We start from the raw sequence: 21,647 nt of genomic DNA, 5'->3' as shown, positions 1-21,647 counted from the left end.
CACTGCAGAACACCTACAACAGCCTGGTGACCTTGGAATCGATGGTTTTAGCAGTGGGAAATATGGAACTGTAGATAGGGAGTAACTATACAAGGTCTTGCAAAGCACAGAGCTCTGCCTGTTTCTATCGAAAGGGGATTTAAAAATTCCTTGCATTTTGATAGAGTCTAATCACCTTAAGAAATCACTATTTGATCAGTAAGTCTATTGCTAAGGGTAAGGTCGCCTCATTCAAGACATCTGTATCCTCTGAGCTACAAAGTATAGTAAATAAGTCTATAGATTCCTGGTTTCTTATTTAAATAGTGTGTAGTGAGAACACCACCGCTATTTAGCAGAGAAGTGTTTGGAGGTATGCTAATGACCACAAAAAATTTCAAACCTCCATAATGTGCTTTAATCACCAGCTGGAGATCAAAAGCCACCATGTGATTTTATACAGCATGGGCAGCTTCCAGAACTGCCTTACATGGAAAGAGATCAATGGTAAAATTGGTAGATACAGCAAAGCTTTTGCAATAAAAGCGTTTTATGTATCTTGTTCAAAGCATTTAAGTGCCTTTTAGATCACTGATTGAACCATAGGCATTATAAAGTGGAACCTTTTAATACCAAAATAAATTTGCAGAGTAAAATTCCATTATAGGAAAAAGCATTGTACTGCAAGAGGACAGATAATAATTCTTTCACATGTAACGGGATATATGAAATGTTTGATGATAAACAGAAGTTCTTTGTATCATTAGACTCCATGTACTGTTGTTTGTGTGCATGTGAATATATCTACAGCATAGGATACACAGTGCTCCCCAGATAAAAATGTATGCATACCTATAAATATAGCTTCTAACTAAGATGGGTGAAGACACTTCACATCCAAGACAGGCTAGTTGTTTATTTTGAAGCAGAAAAAATCTGCCCATGCATATGAGTTTGGACCTTGACCAAAGAAAGCAAACAAACCCTTTAGAAACTCATGAAAGTCCTTTAATTTGGATTAATTTAATGCACTTCAAACAAACTCTAGTCTTAGAAGCTTCAAGTTATTTAAAATTATTCCCTTTAACAGCTTCAAATTATATGTCTGTTAGCATCACAAAACTTCCAGAAGAAGTGAAACTTCTAATGGATCCGACTCTAGCTTTTCTTCCACAGTGATTTCATGAATTTTTCTAATACTCCATCTCCTTTCCATTAAATTATTGGGTAATCTGTAGAGTTTGGACCCCTTCTTCCCTGTATTCCACTCCTTCACCAAACTATTTAACTCCTTAACTAGGGAGTGAATACAGAGGATATTTCCAAAGAGCTACAAGATCTACAAAGACCCTTCCTGCCTCAGCATCTTAATTTTGAATTTAATGTTTTGAACAGTACAATTAATAACGGTTTTGTAATTCATAATATAGAAAAAGGAGTAAAGAAATCCAGGTCTTACTTTGACATGTAATGCAAATTTCCTTCATCATGTCAAGCTAAACAAACTTCACTCAGCATCTTTGTGCCTGAGTCCTCACTTGTAAAAAGGACTAAACATTTATTTGCAGAAATTATTTGTTATTAAGTACTTTAAGAACTTGATCCTATTATGAAACAACCCTGCACCTTCCTTTGGTGAGGGGAACTTAGGTGACAGCCTTATCTCATGTGAAATTGTCTACACAGATGTGTAATAACTTTATTGAGAAAAAACATTGTCTCATCAAATGGTTTGAATATTCGAAATAATAGTTGATTCTCTCTGGTTTCTTATTCACTGCATTCTGAAGGAATTAATAAACAAAAATTCAAATTCCTATCTAATCAAATACAAAAATTAATCTAACTTGTAAAGACACCTGGAAAGATCTTAAACACGTGGCAAAATCAATTTTGTTCCTAGCTACTTTTTAACAGCACTCAGACACAATAGGATATTGTGGTCTCCTAAAATACACACACACTCTGAGGTTACCAGGCAGATCATCTTAAATACTCTTAGAATGTATATTAATGGATGAACAAAGACAACTCTGGAGCACCAAACTGCTATTCTTAGAGAATAGTGATAATCTTTTAAAGTTTAATAAAAGTACATTAGTGGAAAAACCCCACACCTTTCATTTAACTTATACACATCTTTCCACTGAGGAAAACAGTGTGAAATGTGAATGAGAGCAAAAAAAAGAAAGTTTGCAGTAACCACACTCTTTCCCTAGTGTCAGTATACTCACACTGCAGGATAACACATAGATACGATGGCAAGCATAATTCTTTGTATACCACAGTAAGTGTACTGTGGGCGGACGGTAAACCAAGGCTACTGAGTCAAGAATGGCTTCTTGGAACATGATCACATCAGTGCTCCTTCTCAAACTGTTTATGGCCTCTGACCACCAGGTTTTTAGCAAAACTTATTTTGGTCTAGCACTTTGAGGAATGTAATTTGAAGCAAATACTCTGGTGATTTTTAGGAACAGTAATCTCTAATTTCTACTCCCGTCTGTGGTCCTCAAATCCCAGTTAGGACAGCCGAGTGCAGTGCATATGTACTCTTTTATCAAGCATTTGTGGTGACACAGTCTCCCCGTTCATTTGGGAATTGTCTATTGTTTTTTTTTTTTTTTAATGTTTTATTTAACATATTTATTTTTTTAAAGCATTGTGTGTAGTATGGCAATGTGTTCGTGAAATGTGTAAGGACTTTTCTCATTTTGCAAACTAGACAAATAAAAAAAAAGACTACAGGAAGGAAATACGTGCTGGATTTCCAAGCCATTTAATTCTATAGTTTCTGGAAAGGCAGAAATGTGAAGAATGTCATGCAAAAATACTACCGTATCACTTAAATCCAAACTTTTTAAATCCAAAGGTAATTTAATCTTTTTATAAAGAAATAAATAACAGTCTTGTGAGGTTTCATGGATATAACTTTCAAGAACAAAACTTAAGGGAAATGTTGTATTACTTCTACACTTCTAGACTGTTGCTTGCCCACTTACATCTGTAAGTGGAAAAGCATGTGTGCATCTTTTGCTCCAATGTATCCCTCTGATATCTTGCAGACCTTTAGTCCATGAACCACAGTCTGAAAAACATTACGAAGAAGCAGAAATGAGTCTAACTGAAGTATAACACACTATCTTACTACCTGCAGACATTTGGCCTTCTCTTATTTGGTATTTTTACTTGAACCCTCACATTCATGCATTCCTGTGTTGCATTCTACCCAGCCTTGTGAGAAAGCTCTGAACCCACTTAAGAGATCTGGGCTACATTTCTGACCTTGCCTAATAATCCATGAGGACTTTAAGCAAATATTTTAATCAACCTATGCCTCAGTTTTCTTAGCGTAGAATGAAATTGTGAAGCTAAATCATTTGGAGCATTTCACTTTTTTTTTTTTTTTTTTTTTTTTTTTTGGTGAGGTAGGAGGATTCAAATGTTCTTTGTGGTATTTTGAGTCTTTTGAGGAACATTCTTAATATTCTCCTGGTAATGAGGACGTGACTTGCATGTCTTCTGGAATTTATGGTACATGTAGCTCTTCTCAAAGAACAGCCATTTGTGAAATGGCTATTCTCCATTTACTTCAGGGATTCATCAGTCTTCTGAAAATTTTCAAGATTAATCTAGGTTATTTTATGAGATGCTGGTTTAGAAGAATTCATACTGTAGTTTGATGACTGATTGTCTCTTCAGGCTTCTTTTCAAGCCGCATCCAAAATGTCATACTCCTTATCCCTATCCCTAAATGGAAAGTATGTAACTGCTTATATACTACAGTAGAGTATATATTGCATATTTACTACTATTTACAAGTAGCATTTAAACTTTTCTTAACAGCTGTATCTGTAGTGCATGCATAGATTGGATTGCTCATTTCATTTAAGATTAGAGAACTTCTAAAGAAAATATGTAAAGTCCTTTCTCTGGAGACAAATCAAACATAATTATCAAATCTAAAATAATTCTTCAAGCATATTTGAAAGTTGTAGTCAGCACATTCCAGGAATGCTCTTACAATGAAGGGTGATAACAAGAAACCCATCCTATGCCTTTGATTGTTTGGTCAATATATGCTTTTTTGAGAGTTAGTCAAACAAATGACAGTATATAGGAAACATCTCAGAAAAGTGGTGGCCACTTTGGATTTGGTTGATACTTGAAGAATCTCCAGCTGTAGCAGTATTAAAGCAAATGCATCCAGACAGGCAAACAAAACCCCAGCCCTTTAGTGTACGGAAACATAAGACAAAAGTCTCTGCTCTCATATTTTATAGGCAGAATCTTATGTTTTTGTTAATAAGTAGTAGGATGGTTATATTGAAACTGTACATTTTGCTTAAAACAGAACTGATTATTTTGGCTCACCAGAAAAAATCAGAGGCAGAATGAGGTCTGGGTTTCTCTTTTCATGTGAGAAAGATAATATTTTTTGGCCAAACCTCTAGATAGGAAAGCAGAATTTACTTTAGATCTCTATGGCCTCATTGTTAAGACTGTTTTCAGACTGACAACCTGAAGATCAGCTTTTTGCCAAAGGAGGGAATGGAATCTCTATTAAATTTTTCATTTTATTTTCTATATCAGCATCTTAAAACGTTTTTGTGATCCCAGTAATCTGATATTAAAGACAATGGTACTTCAAGTGAAATGCTGTCGTGTGCGGTAGTGCCTTCCACTTCTTTCAAACAATATTTTGGTCTTTCTTGTGAGTAGCAATACCCTAGAACATCCAGAACAGTTCAGATTCTTGCACACCTGTGACACCTAATGTAGCCCAAGTTTTCAAGGAAATCTTCTATATAAGCACCGTGATGAGAACATACTACAGAATGATAGTTCTTTGTTTACGGCTGTTCAGAACCTCTAAAACTGCAGCATGTGAAGATGGTGGCCATGAAAACATAACGCTGGTTTTAAAGGTTTAAAACCCCCAGCAGATTTCCTGCCTCATCCCCTAAATCCGCGGTTTTGGCATGTCTTCAGTCTTCCATGCCTGTCTCCCCCTTTGCAGTTTGGCATAAGCAAGTGTGCGTGTGCACACATTTGCACCTGATGACAAAAGGAGATGTAGTGATATCGGATGACAAATGGATCAGACCTGCTAGGTGAATCAACACTATGATTTGACTGGCATCTGAAGAAAAAGAGATTGGGATGGGGAGGAAACAGAATCAGAACAGGAAAAAGTCTGAGTCTATGCTGACCCTTCAAAGAGGTGGGCTCTTTTTCATAAAACTTTGCAAATTAATATTAATTTTGCACTCAAAACAATTTAAATTTCACGATACTAAACCAGGAGGTGTGGCTGACATGCCAGAAGGCTGTTCCTGCCATTCAGGAATACCTGGACAGGCTGGAGAGATGGGTGGAGAGGAACCTAATGTGGTTCAATAAGGGCAAGTGTTGGGTCACACTCCTGAGAAGGAATAACCCCATGCACCAGTACAGGTTGGGGGTCGACCTGCTGGAGAGCAGCTCTGCAGAGAAGGACCTGGGAGTTGTGGAGACAACAAGTTGACCAAAAGCCAGCAATGTGTCCTTGTGGCCAAGAAGGCCAGTGGTATCCTGGAGTGCATTAAAAACAGTGTGGCCAGCAGGTCAAGGAGGTTCTCCTCCCCTTCTACTCTGCCCTGTTGAGGCCACCTCTGGAGTACTGTGTCCAGTTCTGGGGCCCCCCAGTTCAAGAGGGACAGGGAGCTACGGGACAGAGTCCAGTGGAGGGCTATGAAGATGATGGACTGGAGCATCTCCCCTATGCGGAAAGGCTGAGAGACCTGGGGGTTTTTAGCCTGGAGATAACTGAGAAGGGACTTTATCAACACTTACAAATATCTAAAGGGCAGATGTCAAGAGGATGGGGCCAGGTTCTTTTCAGTGGTGCCCAGTGACAGGACAAGGGGCAACGGGCACAAACTGGAGCACAGGAAGTTCTGCCTCAACATGAGGAAAAACCTCTTGACTCTGAGGGTGGCAGAGCACTGGAACAGGCTGCCCAGGGAGGTTGTGGAGTCTCCTGCCCTGGAGATATTCAAAACTCACCTGGATGCAGTACTGTGTAACCTGCTGTGGGTGAACCTGCTTCAGCAGGAGGGTTGGAGTAGATGATCTCCAGAAGTCCCTTCCAACTCCTACCGTTCTGTGATTCTGTGAGAATCTGTCAAAAAAAATGAAAAAAATCAGTCACAACTAAATAAGCATAGGCTTTGGCAAAGAGTAGATAAAAAGCTTCTTTGGAGTAGGGAGGAGCTTCATTGCAGAGCTGTGTGAGGCCATAGGAGGTAAAATCAGAAAGGGTCTGTCACGTAAGTAGGAAAGTAGGTAAAATCATGAAGTCTGTAGCAGTATGTAATGAAGTAATGTGCAAGTGCAGGCTCTGGTGCCGGGGTGGCCGGAGGAGTCGGTTTTGGCCTGGACGTTAGCCATACAAGATGGAGAACTCCTGCATTACTTTGACCCCCAGACACATGGCGGCCTGTGTCTTGCCCTGTCTCCCGGACAGGGGCTATGACCACACGGCATCGGCCTTTCCAAACTTCTTTTGGCTTAAAACGCCAAAGACATTTCGTACACCTGCCATGCAAAACACTTCAGCTCTCGGCCCATCGCGGGCGCGGTGCCTGCTGGGAAGTGTAGTCCGTGACCTCCGCGGGCGGCCGCCCGCGGAGGTCACGGACTACACTTCCCAGCAGGCACCGCGCCCGAGGAGGGGCGAGGGCGGGTGGCATTTGCACGGCGGTCCAATGGGCGCGGGCGATGGTGGGAGGTGAGCGCCTGGGCGGGCGGGCCGCCTCAGGGCCCCTCGCAGTGCGGGAATTTCGGACGGGGCGGAAGGAGCGGCGGCCGGGCCTGGGCACGGAGGAGGTATTTGAAACCGGCGTCTGCTTTTGCGGTGTTGTTATTTGGTTTTGGTTTTTTTTTTTTTTTGTTTTCAGGAGGCGAGTTTTAGGGCGGTGTTTCCCCTCCCCTTGGGCCTGCCGTGCGTCCCCGGCTCTTCTGGCGGGTTGCGGCCGGGCTTTCCCTGCTTTTCTCGCTCAGGAGGCTGATGGCACCGCTCGGGCCCGGTTCCTCCCTCTCATCTGCTACCGCGGGTAGGGAAGGCACCTTCCCTGCTCCACCCCGTGGCGCCGAAGGCATCTCCCTGGGCCGGCAGGGAGGGAGAAAATGGGGGCAGGTGGATAAGAGCTCTCTCAGTTTCACCCCTGGGGTCTGCTGCACCCCCCCCTTTCCCCCTGCCTTCATGGGCGGTTGGCTCTAAAAATGCCTTGGGTGACAGCGGCCTAAGTTGTTTTCCTTCGTCGTTACTTTTTTTTTTTTTTTTTTTTTTTTTTTTTTTAGTGCTAAGGCGAGGTGGGTGAGTTGGAGTAAAAGCTGTACTCAGTGCCACGCAGGGGTTTGTCACCTTTAGGAACATCCCGGTGTGGCTAACAAACAAAATACCATTTTAGCTGAGACGTTCCCGAGTTTTGCTTTAAAGAAAACTTTTTTTTTTTTTTTTTAAATACAAACCTACAAATCACACATGAAAATTGCAATTTTGGGATCAGAACAGGCCTGTTGTGCAAGAACTGGGCTAAGCTGCTTTCTTTCTGTTGGTGGTTGTGGTTTTTCTTCACTTCCTATTTCTTGCCGTTTGCCTTTCTTGTTTAAGACTTACTCAACTGCAGGCAGGTCGAACCCTGTCGTTTTCTTTGATTTTCAATTTGTGCTTAAGGCTTTTATTAATTCTCAGAGAATCCGTGGGCCCCTTTTATCATTAGCAAAAATATAAAAGCTGTTGCAAAGCTTCCTGTAGCTATTACTGTGTCAAAAGACTTGTGCCTTCCTCTGTAGGAATAAGCTGTCCACTTAAGTCTTGGGGATAATCCCCAAATGAGGTACGATTCCCAATGAATTTCAGAGCTGTTGATTTTTATGCAGTGTGCCAAACTATCAAAAAGCCTTTTAAGTGTCTCTCTCACATGAGTAGGTACTTGCTCTTGGTTTGGTGGTGAGGTGATTTGGAGCAACAGATGATTTGGTACTTTATACAGCTTACTGTGTTCTTTTACTGAGTGATGCTCAGGATTTTCAGCAGAACCTTCGATACTGTTCAAGAGAAGAAAATGCGTTCTTGAGAAGGCAATTTAAAATTGGTCAGCAACACAGTGATTCCTCTTGTAAATGGCTATTTCCTACCTCTGAACCAGCTGCATTCTGAAATTTTAAAAAGTCATTTCAGTGTGTTTAAAAAAAAGACATTTAGTTTGCCCACTGTGGTGCTATTGTGATGACATGCTTCTCATTAATTGTGATCACCAATGTATATTTATTAATTTTGTCTAAAAAGATGGTTTTTTATTTCTTGGGGAAAGAACCCTAATGCCTCTTCTTCCATAAGTACCATTATTTATCAGATGTCTTAATCACCAGGAAGCAAGATTATAGCAGTACTCAAAAGCGTAATGCAATGATAGACCAGTCACAGAATATCCAACTTGGGCAAGAAAGTCTTTGTTCACTATCTACCTCACTTGGTATTACAAATCACTGATGCTTCAGGTAATTTTTTTTTTTTTTTTTTTTTTTTTTAGTGGTACCTCCTGTGAAACAGTTCTATAGCATTCAGAAGTCTTAGTAGCATGTTCTTTCCCTCCCCTTCTTGAGTAAAATCCTTTTGTTTTTTACTTGTCTTTACTTCCTCTTTTCATGGGTGGACTTATGTGTCTTGCTATGGCTGATGAACAGTATTAATGACGCATAGATTTTGGGTCTTGCTGGCCCTACCTGTTCATGAAGAGGAGCACAGGTCACCAGCAAGCCTTCTCTGTGTTGAGAATGAAAATAGGTCCTACTGAGATGAACAACCATAAAAATTACAATTTTCAGAGAATAAAAGAGGAAGATCAGGAAGAAACTAGTCCGACTTGCCACACAGCAGAAATACTTCCTTCAAAATAAATTTGATTTATATTACTTTTGGAGTTTTATTGAGAATGGATGCCAACAAGAATTGAGAAGTGGCTGTTCATATTTATTCGAAGAGTTCAAGTATTGCTAGAGTAGCAACCATTGCAGACAACATGTGTAAAGATAACACCACTAATAGCACTATTGATGCAAAATTGTCTGCGCATCTCAAGTACAGTGTATTCAGTTTCTTCCAAGACGTTTTATTAGTGAGAAGCAGGATAAATAGCCTTTGTAGTACTAAATGGTTTTGGAGAGAGTTTAGACAAATAGATTTCTGTTATTCATACTTGTTAGTAGCAAAATCTTTGTTTTGAGCACATTGTAGCCACATAAAATGCTGCTGTTTACAATCATGCACCTTGAAAATTGTTCTTGTCAGATACCTTAGCTAAATAGGGTCAGGTCTGTTTCATACCTGAATGATAGTGCAGTACTTGACATCTATGGCACTCTGTTTCTAAGGACTTCAGGGTGGTTGCAGGCACTAATGAAATAAGCTTCACAATACCTTTGGGATAGAAAATATTTCGATTTACTGATGAGGAGAGGCAACTGAGATGCAGGAAAGTTAAAGGTGATTTTTTGTGTGTGTGTGTGTGTGAATTTTTAAAGGTGATTTTAGGGAGAAGTAGATGACTTTTTTCCAGTTGTGCAATGTACAATAGGCAGCTCTACATCATGGTTGCTGGTTCGTAAGCTTCGTGACAAGCTCCTCATGTTTGGATATAGAGTTGAAAAGCACATAGAATTATAGAATTTGCACTAAAATGTCATTATGTCTTTATGTTATTTCTTGGTTTTTATTTTTTTTCACAGTTCTATATTTTCGCGTAGAAATTTTTTGCAGTCTCCAGATGTTTTTGATTTCAATCAATAGAAGATCTTTGAATGGATTTATCCAAATAAATGTGAAAGCATGTGTAGCCTTTGCTTAAATATTTCCATGGATAACAGCTTTTTTGCAAAAGAGTGAGTGCTTAGAATTGTGCATGCTGCCCACTGAAAGCAATCAGTGTTTGGCACCTATGGCCTACTGATAGTTTGACCAACTTGTAAGTAGGCACAGTGCCATCTTAACAGATGGACATGAATATAGACAGCCAAGAAACCATGTATGTGTATCTCGTGTATTTGTTAAGGGCAGGGTTCCCAGCTGGGGACATTCAAACTTATGTCCATTTTGAATTTTTGCTTTTATGGATAAAGGGAAGTTGTCATTAATTTTTTTTAAACTAAATACCTTCAGGCATACAATTATTGACCATGTTAAAAAAAGAAAAAAGAGGAAAAAAAAAAAAGGAAACACCAGCTCCTTCTTGAGGAGCTGTTTTAAGCAAACTTACTTCCCTTTTAAGCGAGGCTACTGTCAGGAGATTCACTGTGAATGTTAAAGATGTGAAGCGTATCAATAGCTTCTTTTCTCTGGCTTGCTAGCTTTATTGAAAAAGAGGTTACAAATTTTTCATTTGCTGGACAGCAGTCTGTCCAGCATTCAAGCACCTAAGTGCATCTGTCCAAGTCTCACTGGACTCACTTGTAACTCAGAGATCAAAGCATGCAGTTTTTCAAGCCCTCCTCATGTCTCTTACATTGTTCTTAGCTTGAGGACAGTATGCTCATTTTGCACATGTTTTCGTAGATGACAGTGGGTGTGATCTTGTCCCACATCAGAGTCATTAGGCAACACTGCTGATTTTTGCACTTTCTTTTTCCCTTTATCTGAGTCAGTCTTGGAGCTCCAGATTTCAGATTTATTTTCCCTTTACCGCTTTTAATTGTTTCAGTCTGTCTTTTGTTTTAATCCTTTTTCTGATCTGGGTGTCCTGAGAAGCTGCTTAAAGGTCTGCTGTGATCTTTTTGGTCCGCTCTTGTGAGTGATATCAACACATAGCCATTCCGACCACTCTGTTCCTTCTGGCGCTTTGACACCATTATGTTCTCATTGGTAGGGTCTTAGCTGGTCTAGCTGGACTTGCATTCAGTGCTTGGAAGTCTCGAGTTTTTTTCCTGTAGAAAATATTGAGGGAGAACCTTCCTCTAAGACAATGTATCACCCTGAAGATAAAAAAAAAAAAAAGGAAAAAAAAAAAAAAAAAAAAAAAAGGAGGAGTACCTGAGTTGAAACCAACTCAAGCCCATACTCTGAGACCTGAGGCTAGGAGAAGGCAGCAGTGATACCTTTACATTTATAAACTCAAAATAGGTAGTTATGTACTATTTTGTGGATGATCTACTAAATGCTGTCCTGTGAACAATAAGCAGATTCATTTTGGTTGCTTGCAGTTATATAGGAGGAAAAGTAATTAACTGTTTGAAAGGATTTTTTTATTATTATTTTTTACAGCTAAGAGGAGTTCCTCATATTATTACTGGCGTCTTGGACTATATGATACTTCTTCAGTATTCAGGTTTCACTCCAGGAAGGCTGATGAGCTTTATTTCATTAGTTTACTTTTTTCTAAGTTTAGACCTATGATTGGTTGTGATTGAGATTCTGAGATTTTTCTAGGATTTATTATACAAGGTCTTCTAATGGGTTTCTCATGTGAAGATTTTTTGCTGTCAAATATTTTTGTGATGTCTGGAAAAATTAGTTGTTTTTCACTTTGAATTCATGCCAATGAAACTACTTACTGTATTTCTTCTAAAGTATCTTTGGAGTAACAAATTAAAACTTAATCCATACTTTTTCATTCTTTTAACAGTTTTCTACATAACATAAGTCTGTACAGCATGTAACCTATGCTTTTTGGTTTATTTTTCCTTCCCTTCCCTCCTCTCCCTCCAGGAAAAATGCCATATAATAAGAAGACCGCTGGAAAAAGAGCTCCTGCAAAAAGGAAACTTGCTGAAGTGTTTGCTCTGGGGGAGGTTCTAGCAGATACATCAAGAAAAGAATGGAAATTAGGTGACCCTGTAGGGCAAGGAGGCTTTGGACGCCTGTACCTTGGTACGTGTAGTTATCTTTGATAGTGCTTTAGAATGAAGAGTGAGAAGTTTATCTCTTTTCAAAGCAATGAAAAAATGACCCTGAGTTACAAATGCAGAGTGTCTTCAAGTGATGTTTTTTACTAGAACCTTAGCTTGGTTCATGGTGTTGGAAAAAAATGACAAGAGTGCAGAACTGGTCATGGTAAGCACTGTGGTTGTATGAGATTCCAGTGGTAGTTCATTAAATTTTTTTAAACCAAAATCTTGATTACTCTTTAGCAGTGAAAGGATAGTTTAGTATTTATTTAAATTCGATTTTTGGTCTGGCTAAAAGAAGGGATTTTTGCTATGTCACAAATTCTGAACTGAAACTGTCTAAGCATATTCTACGGAGGCTGCTGATCAGCCAGTATTTTGGCTGGTTTTGACTTTTTCGTTGCCTTGTGAAATTCTGACATAAGTCATATACTTTTTTTAATGTAACCAATGCTCAAAACCAATTGAAGTCTTTGACTTCACAGTTTAAAGCATCAGCACAGTTCTTGTTTTGCAGTGCTGTTCATTGAATTGAAGGAAAACTTCTTTTAGTGGATAGTGTTCCATACTTAGTATTTGTTATTTGAACAGATGAACAGATAAGAGAGATCTTGAAGATACCTCATGGAATTAAAAACACTCGATTGCCCCTAGTCATTTTCCAAACAATTTTGAAGGGATGAAAGTTAATTTGACCATCATAATAAGGTTTTATTTTGCTATGCATTTATGATCTTTCTCCTCTTTGTGAAAAAGTTGGACTGAATTCGTAGAATCACAGAATGGTTTGGGTTGGAAAGGTCACCTAGTTCCAACCCTCCTGCTGTGGTAGGGACACCTCCCACGAGACCAGGTTGCTCAAAGCCCCATCCAGCCTGGCCTTGAACACTACCAGGGAGGGGGCAGCCACAGCTTCTCTGGGCAACTTGTGCCAGTGCCTCACCACCCTAATTCATACTGAGATAAAAAAAAAAATAAAAAAATCCATCCTGTTTTCAAAATGAACAGACTGCAGCGTAAGTGGATTAAGAAGAAAAACAGGACCAGTGAGTGGCTTCTTGCCAAAGAAACTCTCTACTACTTACTCAGCCTTGCTCAATGAGCTACTAAATTTACTGAGATGGGAGTTCCAGCTCACTCAAATTGTGTAGTTCTCTGTGTTAAGAATTCCTGCATTGTTCAAACCAAAGCTTGCTTTCTGTTTGCTTCCCCATCATTTGCACAAAGCCGTACTCCTGACTGTTCCTGTACTTTGTGCTTGCCTAACTTGATATCCTTCATACCTGTATCTCCTTCTTCTGTCGTAAATATCAACACCTTAGTAGCAACAGAAAGTCACTTTTGGCTGTGAGACATGGCAAAATAATAGAGAGAATGTGTTTTTCATCTTTATGTTCACAACTGTGTGTGTTCATCACACTTCTTGAAAATGAAAGATGTGCTATTGACTAGGAAAAAGTTATTGAATAATAAAAAAGAACTAATTTATTCAGTGAACTGCCTATTCTTGAACAGAAGGGAGAATGCAAGACCATATCCATACGGAGTAGTCTTGCGTATAGAGTAGTTATCTTACCAAAGTCTAAGGTACCGATATATGTTCACGTCTGTACTTAATTGCTTTGCCGTTTGGTTGTCCATGCTGCATAGCAAACAAGTGTATGTTTTGTGACTGTTTCCTCTCCTACTACTAATAAATGCTTCCTTTTTAACAGCTGATGTTAATTCTTCAAAGCCAGTCGGCAGTGATGCGCCTTATGTTGCAAAAGTGGTAAGAAAGCGTTTGAATCTTTACTTCACAACTTGAAAATGTTTGTTCTAGAATAGCATGTGTAATTTAAAACATCTGACTAAAAATAATACAATTGCATAGTGCTGTTTAAAATAAAAGTGTGGTGATATAGAGGAATACTGCTGAGAATTAGGACTCCTGTGTATGAGGGTGGACAATGGAACATCAGTTGAGTTGAGAAAAGTTTGTGAAATGGATCAGATTCTGTTTCATTTGCTGCTTCCTGTAAACAGCCCAAATATCACAAAAGGAATGAAATCTGGCTAGCTTTTGGAGAATTTCTGTGGTGTAACAGTGAGTCTGTGTGAACTGTTGCTCACCGCTGGATTTTGGTAAGCTGACAGATGGCTTGGGAGTAGAAACAGCAAAGGTTTGATTCCCGAGGTCCCCACAGATATGAAGTCCTTTAAATGTTTTATCATAAAACACATACGTGTTCTAATTTCTATTGAATTAAAATGGCATTGACACAGTTTTTAACCTAATGATTAGGGAGAAGACAAAGTGTTGTCAATAGCTCATTTTTAGCCCATTGTAACAAATCAGCAAGTTCTTTTTATTGGTTGAAATTTTCTTATGTTTTTAGTCTTAAAATAAAAAGTTAACTCAGTTTGGCTATAATGTTCTCTTCCTAAGGTATAAAGTATTTTTTCTTAAATTTTGCTAGGTTATTTTGTATAGATCCTACTATTATGTATGATTCTGTGGTAAAGTCTTAGTAAAAAACCTGGGAATAGCCATAGTAGATCCAGACCATTCATTATCTTGGTGGTACTTCTGGTCCTATGACAAAAGCAGATACCAGAAAACTGTGCAAGAACTTTACAACTTCAGAACTGCAGTGCTTTAGTCTTTTATTTATTAAAATATATGGTGACACTGAAATGCTTTACCGCAATAGCTGGCCACTTACGTAATTATGTTAATATTTTTGACATTTGTTCCTGAATCTAAAAGATCAAGTTAATTTAGAATAAAGTACGTTTTAGTTAGTATGTGCCTCTAATCTTGATATTTATATCTGCTGACTACAGGGTAACTCTAGAGTACTGGCTTTGGTACTGTTCAGACACCCCGAAATACTGTTGGCTGTGATCGTCATTCCGAAATGTTGTCCCTTGCTGACAAAAGCTCAAACTGCCACACTTTGAACATCAGCGCATTGCTGCTGCCTTAGGTGTTTGTGGGCAGCAATTCCACGTAGACCAGGAGCCCCAGCCTGCAGCTGTTGCAAGGTGGCAACCTGCTTTTGTATGTCCAACCTGTGCCATCGAGGGCAGGGCGTGTCTGTTTTGCAGGAGCTGTGGCCTGTTTTAGAGGCAGGTAACGGACATGCAGGTTACCAGCAGCGGCTTGCCCGTGAGAGGCATTGGCTCCTAACGATGGGCTCCTGCTCAGTTTGGACTGATCGACAGCAGAGTGCCGTTTAACTTTCATGGAAGAATACAGTTTGACTTGCATTATTTTATGCTGTGTGTAATTGTGTCCTCCTCCTGAGTTTGAAACCTGTCCATCTGCTTCCTCTCCACCCTGGACTCTGGAAACAGGAAGAGTTTTAAGTTTTGGGTTGCTTTTATTCTGGATTCACTTTGTTGTAGCAATTTGGAAATACCCTGTTGGTAATCTCCCAAATGACTACTCACTTTTAATTTGACTTTAATAATTTTGTCTTCATAGCAATAAAAAGTAGCCCCAGTCTTTGTGCTGCCTGCACAAATGACCCATGACACATTATGCCTCTACAGTCTAGAAAACCCAGCTACAGATAAGGGCCTGTTATCTGATGCCTTGGTGATTCCTAGCTGATCCGTCAGCTGAAGCAAAGTGGTTAACAGCTTTGAACAATTATTAGTGTTTAACAAAATATATGCTTCTATTGTAAATGTTCTTCAAATTACGCTATTAAAGTAGAATGGAAAGTGGCTTAGTCTTTGACATACCCTCATAGTATTGATGTCTGAACAGTACAAAATGAATCACAGTTTTTATGAAAAAAGAAATGCTTTTTGACATGTGGACCTTTCAGATGCCATTGTACAGGAGTGAATGCTGAGTTTAATAACACTTTGTTAAATTGCTGACTGAAAAAAATCAGAATTCTGAAAATACTGCTTGAGAAATTTGTTGGGTTTCAACACGTGCTCCATAACCTCTTTCATTATGATATCTTTTTTAATTAGACTTTCAGTTTTGCAGATTGTGTGTTTAGAATAACCCTGAGCATGAAGTTGTAGAAATGTGTGTTTGAAGTCTTTCTGGTTTTAGTGAATGGTAAGATGACTAGTATGGCAAATACTGGACATCGTTGTATGAGCTTTTTTAACATAGCGTATGCATGTAGAATTAATGATATGGGGAAACAGCTTCATAGTCAATATGAAGATCTGTTTTGTGGTTAAATCATTTATCCATCCCCTCAAGTATGAAAAGATACCAGATTTTCAGCGTTTGCTCTGACTAGAGAAAGATTTATTTTTTTTTTTAGCAGAGACATAATTTTTTGTGGAATAATTTATTTAAAGATAAATATTTTAAGAATTTTTAACACCTACAGTTTTTCACTGTATTTTTTAAAGAAAATAACATTCTTCAAACCTAGGTAAATTGAATCAAAATAATATGTATAATTTATATTCTAGTTAAGTTAAAGTATTAATGGAATATGCTACACAAACAAGTGGACAAGTAACTGTCCGAGGTAACTGCAGTGTAAGAATTCAGCTATTTAACCCTTCTCCTCTCTATATGTAATCTCTAGGTCACTGATTTGTCCATAGCGGATAAACCAACTGAAAGTAGATATGCACATACCAAAGTCTGTGTGCATCGATCAGTTGGTCTAGTGGCGTCCTTTTTGGTTTTAGGTTCATGGCTTAAGTCTGAAAGTTGGTCCCACAAGGAGGGGCCATAAAACTGTTGTCTTGGCTCCATGGTTTGTCAGGGCAGTGCTGCAGGAGAAAGCGAGGTGGAGATGGGCAGTAGCTTTGTAATCAAGTGCCCAGGCCCAGGAGCGGTACCTACGCTGGCACCTGCTCTCGTTCTGACTGATCTTCCTACTCTGCCTCTGAGCCAGGACTTTGGATGTGCACTGGAGCCCGTGTTCATCAGTGTGTTTGGTCTGTTTACATTGCTTCCTTGCTGTCAGACAGCAGTAAAACTTCTATTAGCTGAGCGGGACAGTCTGGCCTTTAGGAATTTTCTGGATTGCTATATTTGCATTTAAAAGTTACAATTAAAACCATTTAAGGTTGTTGTTATATATCTTGGAACTTTTGCTAATACCATCTGATTGTATTTTTTCTGGGTTCCTTTGCCAGTAATCATATACTTTTTTTTTGTTAGATTTTTAAATGTAGGGTATTCCAAAAGAGGTATTTTCACTGACATAGAATGAAATTGGACATACATGAGTAACAAGACTAAAATGAATTGTTCAAGCTTATCTCAAAATCAATCTTTTAAAGATTGCAAGAGTTGAAGTCACTTTTTTCTTTTCTGCACTAAGTTCTGGAAATGTAGAGTCAAGGTACTTGCCTGTTTGCAGTTCTTGCAGTATTTCAAAGCTTTGGTGTTTTCAAACCAACTTCTCTCTTGGACTTTACATGTAATACATGGTTATCATAGATTTGTCCGTAGAAAATTAAACTGAAATATCTTATGTTAGCTTAAATACAGGGTAGACTCTATAAAGTCAAAACAGGTGTAGTTCTTACAATTTCTCTTACACTAAATTATGAAATCCTCTGTAATTTTTACTTTGAACAACTAATGTATGAAGGGAACAATACCTCATGTTCAGTAAGAATTTTAACTTTTAACTTCCATCAGATCATTTCAGGTGTTATTTTTAGGCTCACTAATGGCTATTGCAACTGATACAGTCCTGCTTTAATCTGGAAAATCTGAGATAATGAATGTTGTTTAATATTCTCTGCTAAACTTTTGCTGCCAATTATTGGCAATATTCCCATACATTTCAGTTAATTTGTTATTCTTTAATCTCTTGTTATGGGAAAGGATTCTTTGATACCCTTAATGTTAAGCAATTTATAATAAAAATAACTTTTTAGAGCCAACCTTCTTTTATAAAAAGAACATATTGTGTGAATTTATCAGCACTGTGTAGAGCATTTGAGGGAGAATATACTTTTATAGGGTGATTGTTACATTTTGGGAGCTTTTAATAATTATTAGGCACTAACACAGTGTTTTTTAACTAATTTTAAATTGTCTTAAAGGAACCCAGCCAGAATGGACCTCTTTTTACTGAGTTAAAGTTCTACATGCGAGCTGCTAAGCCAGATGAAAGTAAGCAGTCTATTAAAATGTTTTTAATGAACTACAAGCATTTAGGAAAATAGAGCTTACAGGAATAAGGTCGAACTTAAAGAGAATCTTGTTAGGTAATTTTCAAAAGTATTTTTAAATTATTGAAATACAATTCATACACATAGTAGAATTAGGGAGCTTTGGTAAGATGTTCTTTATAGTTGTGTTGATGGTATTGTCTAAATTGAAACTTTAGTTGCATCTCTGTCCCTACAATGAATGCATCATTAACTTCCAGTGTTATTTGCATTCAAGTTTCCATGAAATAAGCAGCTCACGTGTATGCAGAAACTGTAAGTGATGTGAGTACTCCCATTTTATGTAAGTCTCTACTGATGTGAATTCATGAACTTATCTTTATTTGTATTTTCAGTTCAGAAATGGACTAAGTCCCATAAACTGAAATATTTAGGTGTACCAAGATACTGGGGTTCTGGCTTGCATGAAAAAAATGGAAACAGGTGAATATATCTTTTGTTGGCATACGCTGGGTTTTATTTCATCCACAAACACTATCCCTTTTAACCTAACTTACTTCGTAAGATGTGTTTTCCACCTATCTTCATGTCGTTCACTTCTGCTACAAAATTTCATGTTTGTAACAGGGTATGTTTAAGGAATAGATGAATAGATATATTTTATTTGTACTCTGTTAACTCCTATTTGTGTCTATTATATTACTAGTGGTTTAGTTTCCATTTGTCTCAAACGTTGCTGCAATACCATGATGCTATATCTGTGTAGTTTAGAGCCTTTTCGTATTTTAATTTAAGTCAAATTTTAATGTAATGTACCTTTAATTTTTTTCACGTGGTGTGCACTTAGTGTATTTTCACTCACATATAAAGGACTTAGTGCTTCTTCTAAATCTGTTTTATTTTCCCTAGGGATAGTTTTTTTTTTTTTTCCTTAATTGAGCTACAATAATTGCTAGTCTCATGTTAAATTTGTCTTATATCTAGGGATAGTTTTTAGTATTATTCCATGTCACGAAGGGTTTTTGTTACTTGGTCTTGAATATGTCTGTTTGTGTAACTGTCCTTGTTTCCTAGTGGGCTTTGTCTATACAGCTTTGCTGCAAATGAGTTTTAGTAGTTCTCTGGCAGCTTAGAGTAGGTCAGCCTTCTTTGTGTGGACCACTACATAGGGCAGTTTGTATGTCTGACCTAGTATGTCAGAAATACTGTTTCAGTACAACCTCAACTTCAAAACTAATCTAATGTAAAAACAACATTAATTTTGAGAGGCAAAAGAAAATATAACAATTTTTTTTTCCCAAATAAACTCTTCTTTCCATTCAGTGTTTAATGCATGAAATTCTTTAATATACCTACTGTGAGCTCCTACAGTAATAGAACCAGTTTGGCTATAGCAATGAATATCAGAACAACTTTGGGAAGTGAGAGATTTTTGGTTTTAATAATAGGTCAAAAAAAAGGGTTGTAATAGATTTCCAGAAACTAACTTTAAATAACCATGTTAAGTCACTTAGTCATTTGTAAAGTAAAAAATATGTTTCTGTAAATAATTGATGCTTGGTTTTGCTGATAATAAATGACAACATAGACATTTTCATCTGTGGGTGCTTGTTATTGTAATGTATAACTAGCCAGGAATAAAGAGCAGTTCTTTTGATGGATGAACTTGACTAGCTGGTATAAAAAAGTTAAGAATTTATGTACAACATTAAAAGAACAGACAACTATTTCCCACGTATTTGTGTTCTGTGTACCTGCAGTTTATCTTCTGAGAGCTGTTTTCAATCAGTAATTTGTACAATTAACACATAGATAAAATACTTTGTGAAGTACAAATCAGTAACTTTGCTGTTTTTTTTTTTTTTTTCCTTGAATTTAGTTATCGATTTATGATAATGGACCGATTTGGCAGGGATCTTCAGAAGATATATGAGGAGAACGCAAAGCGATTTTCCCACAAAACTGTACTACAATTAGGCCTGAGAATAGTAAGTCTAAAAAATATATTTTTTCGGTCTGGCTTGCCCGTGTAAGTCTCTTGATTAAATCGCACTTTTGGGCTGAGTACAGGTCCTCTGCTGGGTGGAGCTGGGTACTGCATTTATGTGACTATATTTTGTTTTGTTAGCTTGATATTCTGGAATATGTCCATGAGCATGAATACGTGCATGGAGACGTCAAGGCCTCAAACCTTCTTCTGAGTTACAAGAACCCTAATCAGGTATTTCTAATGCATTTTATTCCTCATGTTTTAAACCTTCTATTAGACAACACGTGGAAGTGCTTTGAACCTGTGAAATCTAGCAGAAGCTCATTTTTAAGAATGTATATGGTAACATTATTTCTGCTTGACATTTATATCTAGTTAATATTCTATGTTTTTTTGGTGCATTTTGCTGGACAGTTATCAAATTGACTATTTGCCCTAAATAATATTCTAGAGAAATTCTCAAGTAAAAAAAAAAAAAAGGACTCTCAAATAGATATTTGCAGGTGGAAGCTTTAAAATTATGTAGCACACGGGTAAATTATGTTTGCCTGGTTGCATTGTTACCTCATTCCTTTGTTCAGTAAATCTGTCAGATAAGTGTTCTGTTACTTGGAAAAATTGGTCTTTAAAGTGTTGATTGTTCCACTTGATTTATAGAAGTCTTCCATTTTTCTGCATTTTTGACTCTCTTGACTATTCAAACACTGCATATTAGAGTTTCAGAATTATGCATGTCTCCTTGCCCAAATGTTGTAGCTTATTTCATAAGTAAAATAATCTCAGTTCTCTTAAAGTAGCCGTGGTGTTAGTGAGAAGTAATAGTATATAGATAGTATTCAAATGGGACAGCTGACTTTAAAGAGAGTAGGACAGTAAGTGTATTTATAACTGTATGAACATTCCATCTTTATTTTATTTTTTTCCTTTCCTTTAACCTTACTGGCAATAACTGTGACTGCTTTACTGTACTTGTCATCTGCATCAGCAATAAGCTACTTCCAGATCAGGCTGCTATACGTCAAACAACAAAACCTATCTGACATGTTGTTTTCAAATCATATGCAGCAATTTCAATAAAGCACTGAGAAAAGATAACTTAAAGTCGAAGTACCTCACTGTTTTTAATGCTTTTTAAGATGTTCTGAGACTGGTTGGGAGTTATTTTTATTATTTGCATGTTTTTTGTGTATATAGTTCTTTAACCTTAGAATTCTTTGTGGAAATTATTAGGTGTACTTGGTGGATTATGGACTTGCCTACCGATACTGTCCTGACGGAGTTCACAAAGTATATAAAGAAGATCCTAAAAGGTGTCATGATGGAACTATTGAATATACCAGTATTGATGCACACAAGGGTGTGGGTAAGGATATAAAACTTTGTTCTCAGCAACAGGCATTTGTACGTCCCTTTTATAGACACAAAAGACTTCACTTGCTGCACTGAGTTTTGTAAACAACCAGATTTCTGAATCTATAAAAATATTTTCTTCTTCTCTATGGACTATGCTTGCATTTTTCTTTTTTTCCATTTACTTTTACTTTGATATTAATTTGTTGTATTTTTAATGTAAATTTCTTAAATAGATTTCCTCAGTTTATAAAGACTGTTAAGGTGTTTAATGTATTGGTTTTTATCAGCTAAGTGGAAATGG

At 37.7% G+C, this 21,647-nt stretch overlaps 1 protein-coding gene across 1 annotated transcript in view; it reads left to right on the top strand.

Annotated features, from left to right (window-relative positions):
• The first annotated feature begins 6,827 nt into the window (after positions 1-6,827).
• VRK1 (VRK serine/threonine kinase 1) overlaps positions 6,828-21,647 on the top strand; it is a 33,753-nt gene continuing 18,933 nt past the window's right edge. The window contains exons 1-8 of the mRNA XM_086462835.1: positions 6,828-6,849; positions 11,726-11,887; positions 13,620-13,675; positions 17,935-18,004; positions 18,399-18,486; positions 19,883-19,991; positions 20,132-20,224; positions 21,224-21,356. Of these exons, the coding sequence (XP_086318961.1) occupies positions 11,731-11,887; positions 13,620-13,675; positions 17,935-18,004; positions 18,399-18,486; positions 19,883-19,991; positions 20,132-20,224; positions 21,224-21,356 (706 nt within the window). The 5' untranslated portion in view covers positions 6,828-6,849; positions 11,726-11,730. The remainder of the gene's footprint in view (positions 6,850-11,725; positions 11,888-13,619; positions 13,676-17,934; positions 18,005-18,398; positions 18,487-19,882; positions 19,992-20,131; positions 20,225-21,223; positions 21,357-21,647) is intronic.

This window comes from Leptosomus discolor, chromosome 3, assembly GCF_034619465.1.
Source record: "Leptosomus discolor isolate bLepDis1 chromosome 3, bLepDis1.hap2, whole genome shotgun sequence".
NCBI classification, from domain to species: Eukaryota; Metazoa; Chordata; class Aves; order Leptosomiformes; family Leptosomidae; genus Leptosomus; species Leptosomus discolor.
Note: the sequence above shows the minus strand (reverse complement) of the source record. Positions and strands in the feature narration are given on the sequence as shown.